Source organism: Saitoella complicata (assembly GCF_001661265.1).
Source record: "Saitoella complicata NRRL Y-17804 unplaced genomic scaffold SAICOscaffold_3, whole genome shotgun sequence".
Classification (NCBI taxonomy): Eukaryota; Fungi; Ascomycota; class Saitoellomycetes; order Saitoellales; family Saitoellaceae; genus Saitoella; species Saitoella complicata.
Window position 1 is genome coordinate 473,635 of NW_017566994.1, and position 22,174 is coordinate 495,808.

A 22,174-nucleotide genomic window follows, 5' to 3' on the forward strand; every position below is an offset into this window, starting at 1 on the left:
GTTAAACGTACCAAAACAGTCATTGATCTCGAAATCGAAGACCCAGAACCTGAACTTGTGAGTCAATACGATGATTTCATGGTTCAGGTTATCGTTACTAGGGAGCCGAAATTTAGGTATGCCCAAGGACCCTTCATGGTCAACCCCCTGAAAGAATGGGACTTTGTTCAACCACTATTGCTCGATCTCGCCCTCGAGGAGTTGCGTCAGGACCCTGTGGTCAAAGAGGGCATCAACATTCACTCCCTTACTCCCTACATTCAATGGAAAGTTGTACGCGGTCGTTTCAAGGATGCACCATGGTGTCGACTACGGCACCCCCTCGACTGGGAAGCATTCATTGAGGCCGTCAACACTGAGCGCATGGTACCTAAGATCGAGTGGACAGCTTTCATTCAAATTGATACGCGCTTCGTACCGCAAATCCAGTCTCTCGCCCGTACCGAAGACCTCGAAACTCCCACTAGGTCCTCCCAGCAGAAATCAAGGCCCCGCAACATTCCATTCGCAAGGGCTAGGAATACAGCAACAACTAGGGCCCTTCAGGATGTTTCTGTCAACATCGAGGGAGACCCTGTTGCTTACCACAAGTTGCTTGCCGTACAGTCCCTTCAGCAGAAATACAAATGCGCCCAGCACCATCAAAACCTATGCTACGTTCACCCATTGAGTAAGGCTCATCGACACATCAATATGCACCAGCAGAATCGATGGGCAGACTATATTGCCAATGAAGAGCCTGGGGTCTCGCTCGATCAACCACCCCTACATGACACCATGTTCAACAGCTTGCGTGAGGCATTCAAACCAACAGATCAACCCTCGGCAACACCTGAAAGCAGGTCTTCAAGTGGGCATTCGCACCTACCTACCCCCATGACAGTCAGCCGGTTTGACTTGAACCAAGCACCCCCTTTGACTCAGGTACCAGACCATGCGCAACCCATGAGAGGCTCGAGCCCTCTTTCAGGACCAGCAGGAGATGATTTGGATGGATTCTTGGAGTATGTTGGGCGACATGCGCCTGCCTACACCAACATCAATATTGACGTAGTCAGGGATGCAGTGGTTGACCACGGCATTCGCCTCGACGACCTCAAAAAGATACCGGATGATGGCCTACCACCTGCTAAGAAGGGCTGGGTCATGATCATGAAGAATTGCTGGCCAGTTTGGAAAGGTATTATGCGGGAGAATGATTCCAACGCTAAACGACTGGAGGCAAGACCCTTCGAGGTTTACGAGGTTCCCGATGAGTCAGAAAGTATCTATTAGTTCTGCTCTTTTATGTGGTATTCTTCTTTTCTCGATAGCATGCTTAGTTCTTTCACAATGACCTTACAAAGCTCAACACCTTACTTCAATCGCTACCATACTCGCCACCCCTAAATACATGGTGTCAAGTAGTATGCAATTTGCTGCAACTAGAGTCGGTGGTTACTGAAGACCACGTCTTCATGCATTGCATTTGGACATACGTACAGCCATTTTGTGAGGGAATCTGTCCGTGAGAATGGCAGGATACTGAAAATATACGAATGTATTGCTTCGATCGAAAAACCTACTCATACAAGCCAGAAAAAAGTGACTACATAGTTGCCCTAGCATCAATAGTAGCCTGGTTGTTAACCTCGACATACCGACGTAACTCTGCATCTGACAATGCATAACCGCAGCCCGTGAACAAGTTGCGGATCTTGTCAGGGTGCTCATTGATCGAGTCGATTGCGCAGCGTATGAATCCCTCAGGGTCTGATCGAGCTAACTCATGCTTGTTGTTGCGCTTCATGCAGCTCTTCATCATACTAAAGCACAGCTCGATTGGATTGAGGTCTGGTGAGTAAGGCGGTAAAAAATGGAGTCGACATCCAGTGCATTGAACAATGAGTTCATATACCCTTTCGTCATGATGAATACGACAGTTGTCGAGCACAACTACACTGTTCGGACCAGGGTAGGGGTTGAGAATTGGTAGCAGTTCATTTTCGAGGAATTTGACAAATCGATCAGCATTGAAGGATCCCTGAAAAACCGATAAAGCATGGAGCCCTGTCGAGGTAAGTGCAGGCAACACACTCCAACGTTTGGTTCGAGCAAACGGTCTCTCCTCAATGGCCCTAGTACCGACTGGCGAGTAACCAAATTTGCGGGTAGCAGTCCTCTCATCGACAGCAGACTCATCGAGAAAGACTAGTTGTTCTTGACTGTATTCAGCCATTGCTATCGCGTGTTGCGCACGTAAAATGCCGTTCCGTTCAGCTGCCCTTAGCGTGAGAGTTTTTCGAGTATATCCAATTTTCTTGAGGTATCGACAGATATGGTACTGCGATAGTGAAGTTGCAAATTCCTGGTTCATAAACTCTGCGCAATCATCCTGGTATAGGGTAGGGTTCAGATCATACAGGGCCTTGATATGCTGTCATGCCCAGCGTTTAAGTCAAGGTCCTCGATGGGGCAGCTCACTTACCATGCCTATGCGGGTGTCAATCTGAGGCGTCCTACCACAGTTCGTGGTAGGGAGGCGCTCATGGGTGCCTTCCTCCTCGAATCTCTTGACGATCCTGTAAATGGTTCGTACCGATCGGTTGATGATCTCACTGAGTTGGTGAACGTCAAAGCCCTCAATGTAGTTCTCAATAACTATGGACCGTGTGCTATTGTCGCATATTTCCCCGAACATTTCGAACCGTTTGCGACCTTCCTAGGCCTTCAATGGAGTTGTTCTGTTGATTTTACGGTGAGGATTTACGGAGCATGTGCAGCTACCTGCAGTTTGCGACAGGCATTTTGCAACCAGCAGTACTGTATCGTGCAGCAGCTGTATCGTACGTCACTAAACACCAACACCAAACGACCATCATCACGAAAAGCAACTATGATCAACGCCGTTCTGATATGTATGTCCAGACTGTTCTACTCGGCTGTATGCAGTAGCTAATCATAAACACAGTCAACAACCATGGCAAACCCCGCCTTACAAAGTTCTATACTCCGGTCGACATCAGCGCACAACAAGCATTACTGAAAGAGATCTTCACATTGGTTTCCACACGACCATCATCACTATGCAACTTTCTCGAGGGCAGCACTTTGGTCGGGGGTCAAGATACGCGTGTTATCTACAGACACTACGCAACACTATACTTCGTCTTCGTGGTCGATGAGGCAGAGAGCGAGTTGGGCATCTTAGACCTCATCCAGGTGTTTGTCGAGAGTCTGGACAGATGTTTCGAGAACGTTTGCGAGCTTGATCTGGTATACTAGTTATAGCGGTTGTATAAACCCACGCTTACAAGCCTACAGGTATTCAACTTCGAAGCAATCCATCACATCCTATCCGAGGTAATATCAGGAGGCATGGTCGTGGAAACAGATATGTCAACAATTGTGACATCAGTACAAGAAGCAAACAAGTTAATGAAAAAGAAAGGTATGGAACCGCTCTATCAACACGGTAGGGTATCCTCTGACCATAATAAACGCAGGCCAAACAAGTTATATCAGCCTGCCGAAGGAGGTGTTGGGGCATTCGGGTGGCGCGTATTAGAAATCATACCATTGTGTGCGTCGCTCTTCGTTCATTTCGTTCGTGCTGTGATTCTATGCCGCTCAGAATCCGAGGTCTACGGAGGGCATCATCTGCGAACGGTTGCTCCTGTTCGACACGTTAGCATATATCTGAAGATAATGTGTGGAGGAAAGCGTACCTCGAAAACTGGTGCGGCTTTGGTGACTCCCCTCCCGCAAATTCAAAGTGGCTGTCCAATCCTCTTCTCTCCGGCTTGACGTTCTGAACCTGCTTCACACTCGGACTCTCCCAATGAGCGTTCAAATCCCTCATAGGCCTCGGTCGTCCATTCAATTCCAACTCTTTCAATCCGCCAGACACATTCTCCTCGTCCCCTTCAGCTAATGACCAGTGCGCCATCGCTGACTCACGGCCCTCTCCCAGTTGTGCTGTCGGTGTTTGGCCCGTAGACGCGAAATCCCAATGCGCCTTTATGTCCCTCTGAGGCTGAATTTGGGGTCCAACCGCATTCTCCTCCTGAGGAGATTCACTCGAAATATTTCTCATTCCTCCTCGTGCACCCTGAACTTGTCTCGACCTAACTTCAGCGAGTACCTTGTCGTCAGGCGTACCAAAGTCCCAGTGTTTCTCATCACTAAGGTTGCCGTGGCGGCGATCACGACGATTGTAGTCGTTGTCTGATCTTACATCCTCGAAGGAGAAGTCGCGGTGGTGGACGGTAACGTGTTTGGGTGTAGAAAGCTCCTCGGGTGGGGCGAGGATGTCATCCAATCTACGGGCAGGAGCGCGAGTAGGCTTCGCCGCAGGTCTCGGTGTACGATCTTGTTGGACAGCGTATTGCTGCTCGTTAGGCTGGGCATCGAAAAGTGTCAGTTTCTGCTGGCCTCCGCGAACAGGGGCTGATGTGCTAGACGAGCGTTCGCTTGCTGCAATAGCCGTTTTTGACGCTTGAGCTGCAATGTTTGTTAGCATACATCCCTTGGATGTTCTTTTGAGAGGACTCACCGGCTTGAGAAAGCATCGTGCATTGATCCTTGCCGTCCTTAATCGGCCATCCACGCCCTCGTGCACCAATAACATCCAAGCTCTTCAATACGGCTGCTCCATCCCAGAAGTATTTGATAGACTTAATCTTTTTTTCTTCGAAGCGAACCGCATATACGAGAGGAATCTCGATAGTCTTGTCGAAAAGGAAATTGTCGTCAATGCCGGGTACCAACCAACCAGGGCCATTGGTGAACGTGATAGTCGCCGCAACCTCGAAAACGATGGATTCCGACGCGACATGTTTTGCAATAACGTTCTCGGTAACAGTGATCTCATCGCGGTACTTGGCGCGACGGGTAATGATAGCATTGGCTCCGGTCACGGTGACGCCGGACGTGATATATTGGAGCGTAGCATCATCAGCGAGGAGCGAAGCCTGAGGCTTGCTCTTGTATTGATCATAAAGCTCTTCAACAGACTGCATTGCAAAGAGTATAGCAAAACGCTGAGGAATTGCGATTGTAGGTGTTTTGTTTTGGTCGCCGGCATCCATGCACCCCAGCTTTGAGGGCCATGGCGCCAGCGTTTTAAATTGACACGGACCGTTCGTGCACGGATCACCTTTATATACACTGTGTCCACTTGAACGTGTCCAGGCTGAACATTTGGGAGTGGAAAGTCATCAGGCGAAACCAAACGCGAAAAGCTTACTCGGTGTGAGCTTGGGAATATGTTTCGGAGTGAATGCAATTGGTATTACTTGTCTCGAATAAAAACGCCAGTTAGAACAATCATCGTGCACTTCCCCGTCCCCGTTAGAACTGCATCAAGATGCCTGCCGCCACGTCAACATTCCCGTCCGCAACCTCCAATGCTTGAATGACCTGGGCCCGCTGAAAGCCCAAAGCCTCGAGCTGCTTGATGGACTCCTCTGGAAAGCGTCCACCAGTGGAACCGCTTGCAGCTTGTGGCGGTGTCGGCGCGGACTGAGCACCAGACGGAGCCGAGGATCCGACGGCATTCGTACTACCTTCCCGAGGTGGTTGCAACACCGCGCCCGATTCTGCATCTATCAAACTACCATCTTGACCTTCAACAACTTCCTCATGCCTACCAAAATTTGGCAATTCGCTTTCAGGCAGGAAAGGCACTAAAGCGTCTTGTATACGCAGAGCGTTGTCCTTGAGATCAATGCAGGCTTGGTGACGCTTGAGCATATCAAGACCAAGCAAGAGATCAATGTTCTTCCCTTCCATGACGGTGAAGGAGCACATAAGGAAGAGGTCGCCGACGCGGATTTGTGCAGAGTGTACGCGACCGATAATCTTTGCTGTGCCGACCCCCTTAGCGACACCCGCAAACCGTTTATCAACGAGGCGCATAATACTGTCAGATTGTGGATCAGCATATGAATCATAAGGTAGAGGACTGCATGTGAACATACCCGCACTTCTCTGCGCAATCAGGGCTCATGACTGTAACTTGTGCTCCAGAATCCACCATTGCCGTAACCTTCGTACCGTTGACCTCCACTGGGATGTATAACAGTGTTACAGACCCGAACATCTCCGGGTTGTGCTCCATAGCCGCGTCAAGATTCTCTGCAATTGCCTCTTGACGAATTGCCTCTTCAATCTTCCGCTGAGCCTCGACATCGAACGGGTCTGCCTGCAATGCCGCCATCTCCCTCATCCGGGCCCGCTCTAGTTCCACCTGTCGATTCTGCATCTCTTGGAGGAGTTGAGCGAAACGCGTTGGATTGTTTCTCGCCGCATCTGCCATCTCTGGGAAAGTCTGTTCGAGCTGCTGCATGGACTGAGCATTGCCGAGCATACGAAGTCGCATCATTTCCGAGTCGTTCATTGGTGTTTGTGAACTTGCCTGAGGTGCAAGACCGAAGTGTAATGGGGTGAGAAGAATCATGTCATTGTCCTTGATGCCGAGCTCCTCCAGTGTCTTTTTGTCGTCTCGCAGCTCGACGGAGTTGTGAAGTAGTGTTTGTTGCGCGGCTGTCACACCGGACTATTCAAGCATTATCAGCATTGAGAGCGCAGCGGAGAATCCAGTCCACCGACCTCAATCTCAACTAGAACCTTCATATCCTCGAGAGCCATTGACGTCGTGACATCGAGGTGGTACACATCGCCTGACGGCGTCGTAACAAGAACATGCATGGTGTATGCCTTTGACTCGCAGACGATGGAGTGTAGAGTGGTTTGACTCGATGGCCGTCGTCGAATTCCTTGATCACATGCAGACATGCAGTTGCAAGACCGTGTATGGCTGAAGGGCAGACAGGGGACCCCCGGGCCGAGGCAAGCCCCTCCTTGCCCGTAGACTAAATCTCGCTTATGCCAATGACCAATCGCTAAACGGGCCATGACTCGGAGGTGAAGGATTTTTTCAGGCGATGTCGGCAGTCGGCAAAATCTACCCAGTCCGCAGTCTTGGCGCGTTACTGTCGCTTCGAATTGCCAACGACCGCGTCCCTTCACGAAACACTCAAACACCAACCACCCACACTCTTCTAGGCGGGGGATGCGAATTACAAGTCAATGACCATGACGTCTCCTCCTGATCGGTATCCGCGCATGTACTCCTCTCGTCCTCTCGATCCGCTGCCTCAGCACCATCATCAGCACTCGCAGCACCCGTCTCAGTACCAGCCCAGTCCTGGACACCCCGCCAACGGACCATACACCGTTCTGCCACCATTACCACGGCATTTATCTCCGTCGAGGTACTCGAATAGCTACCAGCATCAACCTCCTTCACCGCCTCGCCAGTTCTCGCATGCTCCTCCCTCGGCTTATGCTACTCATCCGGGCCCGGCACCAATGCCGAGCAGGCTGCCCTCGTACCCTTACCAGCAATCGAATGGATTCTACGACAACCAAATGCACGGAAGATATTCAGAAGAGCATTCAATGCAGGCAGAGAACGATTACCACCATCCTGGTTTAGCTGGGATGCAGCAGATGAACCAGATGAAGCCTACTTCTTACCCAGCGCTCCCGCAAAAGCCGGTGAAGAAAAGGACGAAAACGGGATGTATGACGTGCAGAAAACGCCGGATCAAGTGCGATGAAACAAAACCCACCTGTCGCAACTGTGCCAAGAGTAAACGTGCTTGCGAGGGTTACGGCGTCAGGGTGTCCTTCCGCGAAGGGTACCAACCCAAGGAAGGCGGATCTCCTCCTGGTGTTTCTCCTGCCTCGGGACAAGCGTATGGACACTCGGATCATGGAGTGCAGAGACAGGACAGTTATGATCAGAACGCGGCGATTCTACGTAAGTCTTCCCTCATCCAAACACCGAAATGAATGCATTTGTCTTACATTGTGATTAGCACCCTTGAAGCAGCAGGATATCTACGCACAAACTATGCCTGTACGTTCTTCGCCTTTGCCTGGACTGGAGTTTGATAGGAGGCCGTCGTTGCCTTCTTTGGCTGATGTTCCGAGGACGTCGACGTTTGTTGATAGTCCTCCGTCGATGGGGATCAGGGCTATCCCGTCTAGAAATGCATACCCGCAGTCAGATGTGAGGTCAAGCATTGACTATGGTACTAGACCTTCGCAGATGTTCCCTACCCGCTCCCAGTCAATGAATGACGTCCCTACTCATCAACCATCAGCCTTGACAGGGTCAGGCTTGCATAGCCTCGTGAATGCCGCTGAACAGCAGTACTCTCGGAGTATCATGCGTGCTGTTCATGCTCCCAGGTTGCATGGAGATTCCGAGGATGACGAGCACGAGTATTACCACAAACCCGCTGGCGGTGTTCGTACGCCCCCTCAGCCGAGGCAGAGTATCGATTCAAATGCGCCGTCCGTCACGTCTAATGGTTCGGGTTCGCCCCGTATGTCGATCTCTGCACTCCTTGGTGGGGCTCCGGCTCCGGTTGTGAATACTGCTCGGATCGATGAGGCGGAGCAGGATGATCTCTCGTTGTACGAGCCGGAAGACCAAAACATGTTGGCGAGCGCGGGTAAGGCGTATGCTGGCTTAGGCATGATGGATGCCGCGACGACTCAGATCTTCAATCACTTTTTGTTTGTTCTCGGGCCGATTATGAATACCTTTGATTCGGCGCCTGCTGATCCTGAGGCATTGTTCAAGGACCCCTTAGTCGCGGAGAAGAACTTGTGGACGTACCTCATTCCCATGATGGCGATGCGTCATGATGCTTTGTTGCACTCTGTGTTGGCGTTGTCTGCGTTGCACATGAGCAAGGTTGCTGGCGGACCGGGCCATGTTCCGTTGTTGCACTATCACTTGGCGATCAGGAAGTTAAGGCGTGTTTTGGAGGCTGGAGAGAGGGAGGCTAGGGACGAGGCTATGTTGGCTGCCACCTTGTTGCTGAGCTACTACGAAGTTATGAGTGCCGAGCATGTCAAATGGGGCAGGCACATGATTGGCGCGAAGAACTTGGTCAAGACGATCCTTGAGAAGGAGAGGGTTGGGCAGGGGTCCAAGGATCCGGTCATGCAGTTGGCCCGTGAGAAGTTAGTCTGGCTGTATCTCCGCGTCGATATGATCCAGGCTTTATTGAGCGGAAATGGGATGTTGCTGGATAGGCAGTACTGGCACTCTTTCGTTCCACGCAACACCCCAGCTGAGTCTGTCAACTTCCATGATCATCTCCTACTCTTGATGTCCAGGCTCGCAAACTTTTGCGCAACGGACCGTGAGCGCAAGGTGTCCCAGGCCGGCGACGATAATGCTTCCGCTCAAGCTTTGGAGCAGTGGGAGTCTTTGGAGAATGACTTGCGTACTTGGTACTGTGCTCTGCCGCAAGATCTCTTGCCGTTCAACGAGAAGGATGCGCCCAAGCACCTTACGCCGTTCGGTCTCGCTGTCTACTTCAAGGAGCCGGCTATCGCTGCTCTCCACTTCTTCTATAGCACTGCAGTCATCCAACTTCGCCGGGCCCATCCATCATTGCCGGCGACTCGCGAAGGTCAGATTCGTGGTAGCGCGGCAAGGACGGCTGGGCATTGTACGTTGGTTCCGGCTATCGTTGCGGGGTTGCTCTTCTCGTCTGGGGTCATGCTTCCCTCCATGGCTGCGACTGGTCAACAGTTGTCCAAGCATTACCCTCCCTCGTCTTCTATCATCTCTGCACTCCTGGCGTCTACGTTCCCTATGCTTGTCGCCGGTCTGCAAGCCCAGGCTGCGGACCAACGTGCATTCCTTGAGGAGTCAATGGAGGCTATCTTTGAGTTGACAGGGAGTTTGACGGCTAGTCGTGTAATTGAGGGATACATGTTTGCTTGGGGTCAAAAGCAGAAGGTCACTCGCTGCCCGACCGGTGATCTCGAGGACCTAAGCGAGCGTCGTGAGCGCAGGATCATGCTCGACCAGGAAAGCGGCGAGCAGCTGCAGTGGGTTCTGCTGACGAACCCTGAGCGAATTGGGTTTGCTACTGGTGTGCTCGGCGAACTGGACAATGAGGATTACGAGCTCTTTCGTGGTCGGCTCGTAAAGTCATGATGTGGGCGACGTATTGTAATGGTGTGTGATGTAATCTGTACCATATATGGAATGTCGGTATTCGGCGGTGTTTTTGCGGTGGAGTCATGGGAATGGTGTTTACAACATATAGCCTGGAGTTTATGAATTTATTTTTATTGTATGTTATCCATGATTGTTTGTCTAAGGGTCGTGGGCAGAAGCGAAACCCTCGGCCTTCCATGCCTTCCTGTACTCTTGCATCTCCTTTGCCTGGGCAGGTTCCAGTGCGTCCTGAGTGAACTCGACAATGTCGTCCAAGGTGATGATAGCAGAAACCTTAACACCAAACTCCTTCCTGACCTCACCAATGGCAGACAAGTCACCGGAAGCACCCTTCTCCTGACGGTCCAATACAACACAGACACCAGAGAAAGTACCACCAGCAGCCTTGATGATCTCCACAGCCTCACGAATAGCAGTACCAGCAGTGATGACATCGTCAATCACAAGAACACGCTTGCCCTCCATGGAAGCACCAACAAGATTTCCACCCTCTCCGTGGGTCTTGGCCTCCTTGCGATTGAAAGCATATCCGATATCAGCATACTTGCCACCTCCGACATCGGCAAGCTTGGCAGCAGTGATGGCAGCGAGGGGAATACCCTTGTAAGCAGGGCCAAAGAGCACATCGAATTGAATACCAGAGTCAACAATTGCACGAGCGTAGGCAGACCCAAGGGCGGAAAGGAGAGAAGCAGTGTTGAAAAGACCGCAGTTGAAGAAGTAGGGGGACTGTCGGCCAGACTTCAAGGTGTAAGGTCCGGAGAACTTAAGGATGGAGTTGTTGACCGCGAGGTCGAGGAGGGAGCGCTGTGGTCATGGACATGCTTAGCCTTCGAGATCATGAAGATACCTGCCACCGCCGACGTCCGCCAGTTTGACAGCGGTGAGAACAGCGAAGGGGAGGGCTCGGCAGTACCTGGTAGTCCTGGAGAGGCATTTTGGAAATTTCAGGTTGGGAGGTGTATGCGGTGTAACGAAGATACGTTTCGGCCACGAGAACCGGCAACGTCAATGTCGGCGGTTGAAACTGGCATATACATCGTAATATCGTAAAGCATTTCTAAATAAGGATCGGAAAGATTAACCTCGAAGACCATTTGCATTCAAATAGAATAGATGAAGGCAAATTCGGATAAACTCAGCGCACCACGGAGATCGGTAGTTCGCTTGGGCCCGTCTCAGCATTATGGTTTCGGCGGATCAAGGGATCGGCCAAGTATTCGAAGTTGACAGTCATCGGGGTTGCGAAGGACTGGGTAGGCTCGTACTGATCGGTCCTGGCATTGGTCCTTTTCGCGACTCATAGCCTTTCACTCGTAGCTTCACGGCATTGGCCTGTTCAATTACCGTGGTTGTTCGGTTGGTCGTCGACGGTGTGCCGGTTTGTGACGTTGACTGAAATACGAGGTTTTTCCGCGCACGCCAGGCGAAACCTCATCTCACTTTAAAAATCAGCACTACGCCCGTAAGCCAACAAAAACCCCATTGAAGTCCTCGATACTTCGCCGTTCATCATTTTCCTTTCTCTCCCTCGGTCACTCTCTGTCCGACTGCTGCCGTTGCGATGAAGATCTCGAAAAAGTTACAAGAATCCATCAAGGAGAAGAGACCGGCATGGTCCTTCGAGTACTTCCCACCGAAGACCGCAGTAGTATGTGTTGCAGTCGACTTGTTGTCCGAGGATATATGCTAACGTCCGTTCCAGGGTGTACGAAACCTCTACGACCGTATGGAGCGCATGTATGAGCTCGGCCCCGAATTTATCGACATTACGTGGAATGCCGGTGGACGTCTTTCCAACCTTACTTGCGAAATGGTCGCGACGGCACAGTCTGTCTACGGCCTCGAGACATGTATGCACTTGACCTGTACCGGTATGCCCCGAGAAAAGGTCGACGAGGCCCTTGAGGACGCATACAAGGCCGGATGTCAGAATATTCTCGCTCTCAGGGGTGACCCTCCTCGCGATGTGGAAAAATGGGAGCAAACTGATGGTGGGTTCAGATACTCCAAGGATTTGGTGAAGTACATCAAGGACAAGTATGACGACTATTTCGATATTGCGGTGGCGGGATACCCAGAAGGTCACCCCGACGATGAGGAGGATGCGGATGCAAACATTCGGTACTTGAAGGAGAAGGTGGATGCTGGAGCAACGTTTGTGATCACGCAGATGTTCTATGATGTAGACAACTTCCTTGACTGGGTGAAGCGATGCCGCAAGGCGGGGATCGACGTTCCCCTTATTCCCGGTATCATGCCCATCCAGTCGTGGGATGCCTTCCTGCGTCGTGCGAAGTGGTCTGGTGTCAAGATTCCGCAACATTTCCTCGATGCTTTGGAGCCGGTGAAGGACGATGACGCTGAGGTACGTCTGCGCGGTACGAAGCTCATGGTTGAGGTGTGCAAGAAGATCCTCGATGCAGGCATCTATCAGCTTCACTTTTACACCATGAACCTCGAGAAGGCTACCAAGATGATTCTCGAAGGCCTTGAATGCGAGGCTTCTCCAGGCGACCTTCCATGGAAGCCCAGTTTGGGTCTTAAGCGCAAGGAGGAGAACGTGCGTCCTATCTTCTGGAAGAACAGGCACAAGTCTTATATTGCCCGCACCGAAGAGTGGGACGAGTTCCCTAACGGTCGTTGGGGTGATGCGAGGTCGCCTGCGTATGGTGGTCTCGACGTGTACGATGGTCTCTTGAAGTGTTCGAACGAGGAAGCTCACAAGATGTGGGGTTACCCCACGTCCATCGGCGATGTGGGTGATCTGTTCGCAAGATTCTGTGAGGGGGAGGTCCCTCAGTTGCCATGGTCTGATTCCGCCATTACTGAGGAAGCAGCTTCCATCCGCGATGCTCTTGTGAAGTTGAACAGACACGGCTTCATCACTGTGAATTCTCAACCTGCTGTCAACGGCGTGAAGTCTACCGACCCAGTCTTTGGTTGGGGACCCAAGAATGGTTATGTCTACCAGAAGTGCTACCTTGAAGTCTTTGTACACCCTGACCAGCTTGACTTGTTGATTCAGAACATGTCCAAGGAGGATGAGATCACCTACTACGCCGTGAACAAGAAGGGCGATTTGCACACCAATACAACTTCTGACGAACCGAATGCGGTTACTTGGGGTGTCTTCCCAGGAAAGGAGATTATCCAGCCTACCATCGTCGAGATTGTCAGTTTTATGGCCTGGAAGGACGAGGCTTTCAGATTGGGCACTGACTGGGCAAGGTGTTATGCCCCTGGAAGCGAGAGCAGGAAATTGATCGAGGACGTCATGGACACTTGGTACCTCGTGAACATTGTGCACAACGACTTCCACGAACCATGCAAAATCTTTGAAGTTTTTGAGACGATTGAGCCCGTTGTGGGCCACACGAACGGGGTCAACGGGGACCACGGAACCAATGGCTACACCAATAGTGCAGCCAATGGCATTGTTGAGGCATGCGAGAAGGTATCGCTCAATTAAAAAGTAAAAACGTTTACTACGCGAAGGGCGTCAACCGCCTGGCTTCGCATTATCGGACTTGGTGTTGGGTATCTTTTTTAGCATTTTGGAGTTTTTGAGGTCTTCAACAGGCGTCCATCATTGTGATTTGGAATTATCTCTTGGTTATATCATAGGCCTAACAATATCTTATACATACATGTACAACTTGAATTTTTTCGAAATTCTCTGTCATAGCACTCCGTAGCTCCCACGGCAATTCGGGCTGCGGATCCGGCTCGTAAATCCGGGGAGCGCGTGCATGCAGGGATCTGGTGTACGAGAAAGTTCGACGTATGCTTACGAGATACACTGATAGACCCCGACTCCAATAAATTGTATACCGAACGGTACCCTACGATCGCTGAAGGTTCGTTGTGAAGATGCCTACGAGTACTGCTGCTGAAGCGTTGAAAGCGCAAGGTGAGTCGGTCGCCAGAATGCGCTCTTGATCCGTTGCCTAACGTTGGCTGCACATAGGGAACGAGTACTACAAGAATGGCCAGTATGAAGAGGCCCACAAGATGTACACTCAAGCAATTATCAAAGATCCGACGAACCCTGTGTTCTTTGCGAATCGTGCTATCTGTCGGATTAAGATGAACTTGGACGAAGAGGCTGTTGCTGACTGTGAGCGAGCCACGACACTATCGCCCACCAACATCAAGGGATGGTATTACGTAAGTAGGCACTTTACACACTAGTGTTACTGTTTACTCATAACGGATATCAGATGGGTCAGGCTTTGCTGAAGCTCAGACGGCCAAATGAAGCTCTCAAAGCTTGTCAGAAGGCGTACGATCTTGCGAAACGCCAGAGTTCCCCTCTCGCGGTTGACATCGTCGAGAAACTCCTGGCAGCAAAGAAAGCCCGATGGGATGCTATGGAACAACGAAGGATCGATCAGGAGTGCGAGTTGTTGGCCAACTTGAAACTCCACCTTTCCCAGGATCGGGACAGACGCATCGCTGAGTACATGGCTGGCGATTTGCCACCTGAGGAGAAGGATGCTGAGTGCGACTGGGCTAGGCAAGAGTGCGAAGAGCAGATGCGAGCACTCTGCGACGCCTTCGCTCGTGCGAATGAGTCCTTGCGACCTCGAGAGGTGCCATTGCAGTTCATTGATCCCATCTCGTTCAATTTCTTCACGGATGTAAGTAATCCCTATCACAGCTCCAACGGAGGTCCTGATAGTCGTTTAGCCTGTGATCACGCCCTCCGGTCATACTTACGAAAGGGCAACACTCATGCAACATTTGAAGACGTCTCCCACGGATCCGCTGTCGCGTAAAAAGTTGTGGCCGGAACAGCTCATACCTAATATTGCATTGCGCGATGCTTGTACAGAGTTCTTAGAGAAGAACGGATGGGCTGTGGATTACTAGATGAGTGCAGTATCTGAACATAAGCGTTTGTTTTCTGGTATGCACGGACGGTGTTTGGTATTTGGGAACTATTGGGAAGCATCGGTAGCTTGGCGTTAAGCGGCATTTCATTGTTTTATACCCGCTAATTTTTGTCACCAATGTAATCTTTGACGATGATCAATCTGCCCATGATCCTTCGACTTCTCTGGCAACGTTCATATAGTCTTGCAATCGGTCCACACCAGCGATCTCGCCTGTGTAGAACAAACACCAGTTGCTTTCGGGTAACTTGTATGTTCCCTTTGCACGTTCGAAATACTATATCCTAATTAGCAAAGGCGGCTGTGAGAAGAGGTCTGGCCTTACCCATTTGTTGACTGGGTTGTTCTTCCGAGAGCGCCAGATGATCTCGTCAGGAAATGTATACAGCATCGACTTAAACATGACATCTGCAACCCCGCCGGCTCCCTGACTCTTCTGCAAAACAGCGAACTTATCAAGATATGCGATTTTGTCGTCACCGTCTTTCAAGGCGTTCTCCCAAGTGATGATTGCAGCTCCCTCATAATCTCCGGCGATGATAATAGCAGCAAGGTTGCCTTCAACCCTCTTCAAATACCTCTCCACATCGAGCTTTCGTCGGAATGAATCTTCGATGAGATGGATCATTCGATTCAAGTCAATATTACCATTGACCAATGATAACTGAGGTCCCGCATGAATGGCGATTGGCAGGCCATATCGGACGATGGTAGTGTCTGTCGTTGGTGTGCGCAAGCCCGCAACAGGAAGTGATGACGAGAATGATGGCTTGTCTGTCAGTAGGTTATGGATGAGTGGGTCCGGGTTGTTTGCAGTTCCTTTTGCTCCTGTGTATGATGGTGTAGTGATGAGAGCCGAAGAGGTCGAAGGAAGCTGAGCCAAGCAGGCGTGCACTGTTTGCAAATTCCTAAGATGTATGGTATTTTGCTGTCTCTTTACCCTCCGATCAACCATGAGCTGAGCCTTGATTTCTTCGTATTCCTGCTGAAGATTGATGAAGACGTGTGACCGTCCTTTCCGCTCTTCGGATGGGATACCCCCTAGCGGATCGATGATGATGATCTTGTCGAGCAGGAATGCGGAAGAGACATCATTGATCAGGTTTGATAAGCCGTCGGACGGTGACTTCGGCGCAAATACTTTGGCCAATGCAACCATTGCTTCGTCTGCGGATATTGCATGTAGACAGCTGTCTTCGTCGTATGCCACCGGGGCAATGACGGGAATATGACCGCGGTTGAGAGGTGCTACCAGCAAGAAGGGCGAAATGATGCTGTTCACTTGCCTGTGACTTTGTCCAAAGAGGCCGTTCCATAGGGGACGCGCCCTACCGCCTTCCTCCTCGATCACTTGTACTACGCGATCCACAGTCGTAAACATATTCTGCTTCCACGTCAGGATGTCTGCTGTTTGGTCGAGATCAGCGTCGACAACGATCACTGACACCAAGCCCAGCTGTTCCAGTTTCACGACGGTCCGAGCTACACCCAATAGCTCTTCCTCGGATAGCTTTTGTACCCCTCGCAGTTGCACCAACGCCACATGTATTCTTTGAGACGTGTCAAACTGGATCTCGGCACTTGCATCCTCTTGTTGATCCGGGAACTTAAATAGATGGTCAAGGAAGGCAGCCTTCTTCCGTTCTTGCACGGCTTGTGCTTCGGGTGATGCAGGCTTGAACCGATCAAGATAGGCTTTAGCATCACGCTTGGTCGGTGAGCTGCCCAAAATGGTGAGGAGAAGGTCCTGCAAAGATATGAGTCAGTCGCAAGGAAACGGGCTTGATGTGGTATCACATACCCGACTTCGCTCCGCCGAAGTCACATGTTGATGATGGTTATTCCTTGTGCCAAGTGGTACAGCAGTGCTAAGCCGTGCTCGTGTTGAGTGCCTTCGAACCTGTTCCTTTTGTACGATCAGCCAAACGTGCTCATCATCCAGACCTAGAGAATGGCGGGTACCGCTAAGCGAGTGAAGGCAGACAAAACAGTACTATTTCGTCCGGCCATGAGGCCTGTCATTGGCTCATCAACTGATCAATGTATTGAGAACAGCTGTGAAAACCCTTGACTGTTTGTCACCAAAGGTTTAAGGTTCTGGTTTTATGCAGGGACCATCCGATATGAATTGCCGAGGAATACAGTATTGGAGTTCGAAGATCATGAAACACGGAGGAGGACATGACTTGGATATTTTTATTCCGATTTTCCTTGCTAAGAGGTAGCGGTATTGTTAGAAGCTCCGTCTTTATATCGGCTCTGCTATATCATTTCCGCCAGACCTCTCTCGATGATCCCACACTCAAGCTCACGCATCTTTCGGAAGAATATGAGGCCTGGGTCCAAGAGGAACGACACCTCCGGCCTTGTCACCATCGCTGACAGCGTAGTAGTACCCACCCTTGATATGATCGAAGTTGGTACACTTCTTGAACTCGGGAATATCCCAATACATGTGCCTCAGCCACCTGTGAACGTTAGGGTAATCGTGGCGAATCATCTTGATGTTACACTTGAACTTGGTGTGGTAAGCCGTGTCAAAGCGAACCGCCGTGACGTAAGTGCGGATATCGGCCTCGGTCAGTCTGCCACCGACTAAGTACTCTCTTCCGTCAGAAAGGATCTTCTCGAGCTTGTCCAAAGACTCGAAGACAGCAAGAACGTTCTCCTCGTACACTTCTTGCTTCGTAGCAAAGCCTGTTTTGTAGACCTGAGAAAGTCGGCGGTCAATATGGTTATCAATATGGAGGACTTAGGTTTGTAACTCACTCCATTGTTGAAGTTATGATACACCCACTCATTGAGGTCATCAATCTCCTGACGAAGGTCTTCAGGATAGAAATTCAAGCCCCTCTTTGGCGAGTCAGTTGGCAGCAATTCATCAAAGGCTTCATTGAAGATGCGGATGATCTGTCACCTTTATGTCAACTATTGCAAAACAAAAGGAAGCTGGGCAGTGACAAACCTCCGACGATTCGTTGTTCACAATAGTGTTAAGCTTCTTGTCAAACAGTACAGGCACTGTGTAACGGAGATTGTATTCCGGATTAGCCTTGTGGTAGATTTCTTTGATATACTTGGCCCCGAAGAGAGGATCTCCCGTGGCCTCAGGAGTGTCGCTTTCAAACGTCCATCCATTCTACACATCCCTGTCAGAAGTGCACTCATATGCGTGGATTCACTCAGCCGTACCTCTGTCAACGTGTAGTGCAAGATCGATACATCAATGATATCCTCAAGGCCTTTCAAGCTCCGGGTAATAAGCGTCCGGCAAGCCCACGGGCAAAGCAAGTTCGCGTAAAGCAAATAACGTCCCTTCTCAGGCTGGTGTTTCCCATCCTTCGAGATGGTATTGCGAAACTGAGCATCCTGCCTCTTGAACTTCCCGTCTGTGTCGGCCTGTTTGTAGATGCTCGCAGGTGGTTTGTTATTGACTTGAGTCATATTGCCAATGTTGATCTACTCGTCTGTACGTTTTTCCTTCACGGCTCCTATATATGAGGTTGTACGAATTATGTCATCTTACTAATGAGCTCCCCGACGTCGCCATCTCGGCAGCACGGACCGAACCTCCACAGACAAGCGAGAACGTGCACGCGTCCGGTGAACCAAACTTACACTGAGGATGGACACGAGCACACATCTTGAGTTGAATACAAACCTCCTTTAAGAACGACGGTAACAAAAATTCACATATGTCTAGTGCTATCAAAAACGACCTTCTTTTCCTTGGACCACAGCGCTCAAACCCATACCGTATTGCAAACGCCAATGATAACCGTCCTCATGTACAATGCTCAAGCTCTCGCCGGTAGGTATACCCAATCTGCTACCTATTCTCCTGTAAATCTTTCACGCGTTCTTCGATTACACACTTGTTTTATAGCAAAAAGTTGACACTCATCCTCGAAGGAGGGACGGGTGAGGTGGATGCATTGCTGGCAGCATCCTGCGCCGTCTCGCCTGATCTCTCGCTGGGATATCTCAAAGGAGGGAGAGTGGGGAAGCTAATGGCCCCCTCGTCACGCGGTCCTTCGACTTGAACCTTGGGCGCAGAGTCTGTACGCTTCATCATGATCATCTCCTTGATGATTGTCTCGACTTCAGCCACGTATGACCAAGGGTGGTTAGGCGTACGCTCATGTTCGCCCAAAGCAAGCATACCAAGTGCCTCACGAGCCGCACCTCCAGCCTGCACATCACCCATCGCCAATGACAAAACCTCTTCAGCAGCCTCTGCAGAAGCAGGACGGCCATTCTCATCAAACCATCCTTCCCGCTTGTGGGTACGCACGAAGCGCAAGAACTGAAGGAGGTAGGCGACGCATCCCTCGTTGACATGCCTCCTGTATCCAACCACACCCAAAGCAAGCACCGGAGGCAAAGCCTCTTCCCAGAAACCCCTCAAGCACAAGAAGAGCGTGCAGCGCCACAAGTGAGTGACGGTAGTAGAGGATACGGCAGCAAAGCTTGACAATCCAGGGTACACGGCACGGTTCTCGGCAAAGGTCAAGCTCTGTGCGGATAAGTACGGGGAAGCAGGAGTTGGTCGCTGAGGGTGCGCGATGATTCTCGTCACAAGCTTGGAGGTGTCAAGAGCAACATCCACCAACTTGTCAAAGGCAGACAAGCGAAGGTGCTGAGAAGTTGCAGTGGACAGGTTGTGGCGGTACAAGACGAGGTGAGCGTTCTGCATGAAGTGCAAAGGCAAGAAAGCTTGGGGAGGCAATGGACCCCTCTGGTCGGGATAACACATGGAAGGGAACGCCTTCCAGCAGCTGCGGAAACGCGACTCAAACCCCTCGAGATCCTGCTGGCCGATGGTAGGCGCCGTAAGGGCCTTCATGACGACACCGACGATCTGGGCGGTGTAGATACCAGCCAAGAATAAGTCAGTTCCAGTCCGAGCACCTGCTCCCTCTTCTGAGAGCATAGCCTCAGCAGTAACACCTGGAAGAGACGTACTAACATCCGAGTCGTCAATACTCAGACACTTCCCATACTCTGCACTCAACACTCTGTCCCATACGTATACACCCCACCAAACCCTGCGCCTCATCTCGAGCTCCTCTGCAAGCTGGGGGTTGGATGCGTTCGATGGCGTCTTGTGCAAATCCATACTCTCCGCAATGCGCAATGCCGTCCCCGCCCAGGTCCATGCTGGCGTCATGAGGTTGGTTTCCGAAAGGTAGATTGACTTCAACAAAGCGTTGCGAACGTCGTCGAGGCAGGGCTCGGCCTGATCCCATTGTGCGCGGCTTTGTGCGATAGCAAAGTACTCATTGCCGTTGTTAATGAGACCAGCGGTGGCATTGTTGTTTCGCGGTAACGTGCTGTACTGAGCTCCCAATGCAAAGACGGAATACAACAAAACGACCCACGTCCGGTTGAAAGAGCGGAGGTCCCCCTTGGCGTAAGCCTCGTTGTATCTTCCCATAAATGTTGGCCAGTGGATCACGGGAAGAACTGTCTGCATCGATCTGTAGTAGCTTTCAACGAGATCATCCGCAACGGCGCGCGGAGGTAAGCACGGCTCGTTGTCTGGCGAGGGTCGACTCGGTACTGGCGAACGCTCGTGAGCGATTGGTGTCGCCGATGCTTTTGTATACCGCTCATCAACCTGTTCTCCGCCACGGTATCCATCGTCCTGATCGTCACTCGGCGTCCCTGGATAAGAGTACTCCGCATTCGGATTTCCACCCTCAGGAACCGAGAGCGCCTGAATCTGCGCTTTTGCTCTCTCCAACTGCCTTTCGAGATCTTGTACTTGTCTGTCGATGATGTCAGTGTGTGCGCTTGGGGATGAGCCGGAGGTGTTGGCATACTTGATCGATGATAGTTTACGACTTGTTTCTTTCGTAAACTGACATTTTACGTTTCTGGCTGCGCATTTCGAACAGGGGCCGTGCTCTGTCGCATCGCACTTGACTTTTCTGCAGAAAGACGTTAGTAAGCAGTAGAGAGAGCAGGGATGAATGCGACAAACCTCTCGCGACAAGCGTCGCAGGAAGGATCTTTTCTTCTCTGGCGAAATGGCCGCTTGTGGCCAGGCGGAGGAATGCTGTAAGGGTATTGCGGCGGACCGCCCATGGCAGCCTGGGGAGGAAGTGGCAAGCCGGGCGGAGGGTGCTGAACAGGAGCGTAACCTTGCGGTGGCGGAAGCCCATGGCTCTGAGGGTGAGCGTGGGGATTGTAGTGATTGCCGTCCATGGCGAGTGTATGCTGTTTTTTCTGCGACTCTTGTGTCCGGAGTGGCAACTGGCAGATGTCGAGAGATGGGGCGGGCCGATAGTGATGTGAAGAGAGGACCGTGATCCCGGGATGGAGCGACGGATCAAGCGATTTTGACGGATAGACGGTAGGCGGTGTTTATGTGGAGGATTGGGTACTCGCCCTCCAGGCTGCTTGCTGGCTGCTACACAGCTTGCCCCGGCGACGGCTAAGACCAGCGAGACCCTCTTCGGAAGCCACAACCGACCCAACCCTAACCAGCGGGAGATCCGCGCGACGGAGAACGCTCGGAGGAAGGGGAGATTAAGAGAGGCAAAGGATATGGATACGGTTAAGCGACTTCTCTTACACTCTCTCCACCTACTCTACTCCCCTATAGCAGCTCTTGCACACCCCCGGCACACCACAGCTCCCCGGCTCGGCAATTGCACTCGTAAGAAGCTTAACTCTAAAACGTTAGACGGGATGAAAAGATTCCTGCGACCATGAAAAGTCAACAAACGCCTCCTATGCAAAGTCAATCACGAAGATCAAAGTAAGGAATACTCGACCATGCCATCATCATCGTTGGTCTGGCAGTAAGCCCTTCTCGTGTAACTTGTGCTTCGCTGGAAGCCTAAACAAACAGAACGCGTAGGACTGGAGAAGGAGCAGATGACGCGGGCACGGCAGCAATCCGCGTAAAAAAACGGGCAGAGAGCCCGGTGGCTTGAGGACTTAAACGTTGCCCTCGCCATCGCCACATGTGGAAAGAGGGAGAAGGGGGATTCAGCGTTCTCCGCGGAGGGAAATCTTCGCCAGAGACGTCTGAACGCGCCGGGCAGGCGGCAGGCGGCGGCTGAGATTTTCCGACAACCGCAACCCCGCTAGTCGAAACACGCGCGCGTCCTCCAATCGTCTGGGACCGAGATGAACCCAGAGAAACATCGATGTTGTATTAGTAAGCAGGTCGTCCTACGTGATCGTTGCGGTAGAGAAGTGACGACGGTCATTCTACCATTGCAACTTA

The 22,174-nt window shown here is 51.3% G+C and overlaps 10 protein-coding genes across 10 annotated transcripts; 5 read left to right on the forward strand and 5 right to left on the reverse strand.

Annotated features, from left to right (window-relative positions):
* Window positions 1–135: 135 nt before the first annotated feature.
* On the forward strand, window positions 136–1,275 carry SAICODRAFT_5379 (uncharacterized protein; the record flags this gene model as incomplete). Its single annotated transcript, XM_019169232.1, has 1 exon — window positions 136–1,275. The coding sequence occupies one exon, from the start codon at window positions 136–138 to the stop codon at window positions 1,273–1,275; it is 1,140 nt and encodes a 379-aa protein (XP_019026546.1).
* Window positions 1,276–2,845: 1,570 nt separating this feature from the next.
* SAICODRAFT_64059 (AP-2 complex subunit sigma) lies at window positions 2,846–3,607 on the forward strand. The gene is made up of 4 exons (XM_019170037.1): window positions 2,846–2,897; window positions 2,951–3,255; window positions 3,304–3,430; window positions 3,486–3,607. Exons 1-4 carry the CDS (start codon window positions 2,876–2,878, stop codon window positions 3,545–3,547), a joined length of 516 nt encoding a protein of 171 aa, XP_019026547.1. The 5' UTR covers window positions 2,846–2,875; the 3' UTR covers window positions 3,548–3,607.
* SAICODRAFT_17189 (uncharacterized protein) lies at window positions 3,364–5,074 on the reverse strand. The gene is made up of 3 exons (XM_019165766.1): window positions 4,535–5,074; window positions 3,708–4,482; window positions 3,364–3,655 (listed from the first exon to the last, which is right to left on the reverse strand). The coding sequence occupies exons 1-3, from the start codon at window positions 5,067–5,069 to the stop codon at window positions 3,610–3,612; spliced, it is 1,356 nt and encodes a 451-aa protein (XP_019026548.1). The 5' UTR covers window positions 5,070–5,074; the 3' UTR covers window positions 3,364–3,609.
* A 2,369-nt stretch (window positions 5,075–7,443) lies between these two features.
* Window positions 7,444–10,012, forward strand: SAICODRAFT_5383 (uncharacterized protein; the record flags this gene model as incomplete). Its single annotated transcript, XM_019169237.1, has 2 exons — window positions 7,444–7,807; window positions 7,866–10,012. The coding sequence occupies 2 exons, from the start codon at window positions 7,444–7,446 to the stop codon at window positions 10,010–10,012; spliced, it is 2,511 nt and encodes an 836-aa protein (XP_019026549.1).
* A 111-nt stretch (window positions 10,013–10,123) lies between these two features.
* Window positions 10,124–11,428, reverse strand: SAICODRAFT_76421 (orotate phosphoribosyltransferase). The gene is made up of 2 exons (XM_019171019.1): window positions 10,953–11,428; window positions 10,124–10,843 (listed from the first exon to the last, which is right to left on the reverse strand). The coding sequence occupies exons 1-2, from the start codon at window positions 10,971–10,973 to the stop codon at window positions 10,175–10,177; spliced, it is 690 nt and encodes a 229-aa protein (XP_019026550.1). The 5' UTR covers window positions 10,974–11,428; the 3' UTR covers window positions 10,124–10,174.
* Window positions 11,109–13,633, forward strand: SAICODRAFT_64063 (methylenetetrahydrofolate reductase 1). The gene is made up of 2 exons (XM_019170038.1): window positions 11,109–11,687; window positions 11,742–13,633. Exons 1-2 carry the CDS (start codon window positions 11,601–11,603, stop codon window positions 13,506–13,508), a joined length of 1,854 nt encoding a protein of 617 aa, XP_019026551.1. The 5' UTR covers window positions 11,109–11,600; the 3' UTR covers window positions 13,509–13,633.
* A 379-nt stretch (window positions 13,634–14,012) lies between these two features.
* Window positions 14,013–15,074, forward strand: SAICODRAFT_29038 (u-box domain protein). The gene is made up of 3 exons (XM_019167297.1): window positions 14,013–14,206; window positions 14,260–14,679; window positions 14,729–15,074. The coding sequence occupies exons 1-3, from the start codon at window positions 14,051–14,053 to the stop codon at window positions 14,909–14,911; spliced, it is 759 nt and encodes a 252-aa protein (XP_019026552.1). The 5' UTR covers window positions 14,013–14,050; the 3' UTR covers window positions 14,912–15,074.
* SAICODRAFT_88692 (N-acetylglutamate synthase) lies at window positions 14,877–16,956 on the reverse strand (the record flags this gene model as incomplete). Its single annotated transcript, XM_019171580.1, has 4 exons — window positions 14,877–15,211; window positions 15,260–16,681; window positions 16,736–16,840; window positions 16,897–16,956. 4 exons carry the CDS (start codon window positions 16,954–16,956, stop codon window positions 15,071–15,073), a joined length of 1,728 nt encoding a protein of 575 aa, XP_019026553.1. The 3' UTR covers window positions 14,877–15,070.
* Window positions 16,957–17,115: 159 nt separating this feature from the next.
* On the reverse strand, window positions 17,116–18,484 carry SAICODRAFT_64065 (uncharacterized protein; the record flags this gene model as incomplete). The annotated part of the gene is made up of 5 exons (XM_019170039.1): window positions 17,116–17,644; window positions 17,704–17,844; window positions 17,900–18,073; window positions 18,127–18,333; window positions 18,461–18,484. 5 exons carry the CDS (start codon window positions 18,482–18,484, stop codon window positions 17,243–17,245), a joined length of 948 nt encoding a protein of 315 aa, XP_019026554.1. The 3' UTR covers window positions 17,116–17,242.
* Window positions 18,485–18,814: 330 nt separating this feature from the next.
* On the reverse strand, window positions 18,815–21,024 carry SAICODRAFT_53030 (uncharacterized protein; the record flags this gene model as incomplete). Its single annotated transcript, XM_019169192.1, has 3 exons — window positions 18,815–20,705; window positions 20,760–20,867; window positions 20,921–21,024. 3 exons carry the CDS (start codon window positions 21,022–21,024, stop codon window positions 18,815–18,817), a joined length of 2,103 nt encoding a protein of 700 aa, XP_019026555.1.
* Between the last annotated feature and the right edge of the window lie 1,150 nt (window positions 21,025–22,174).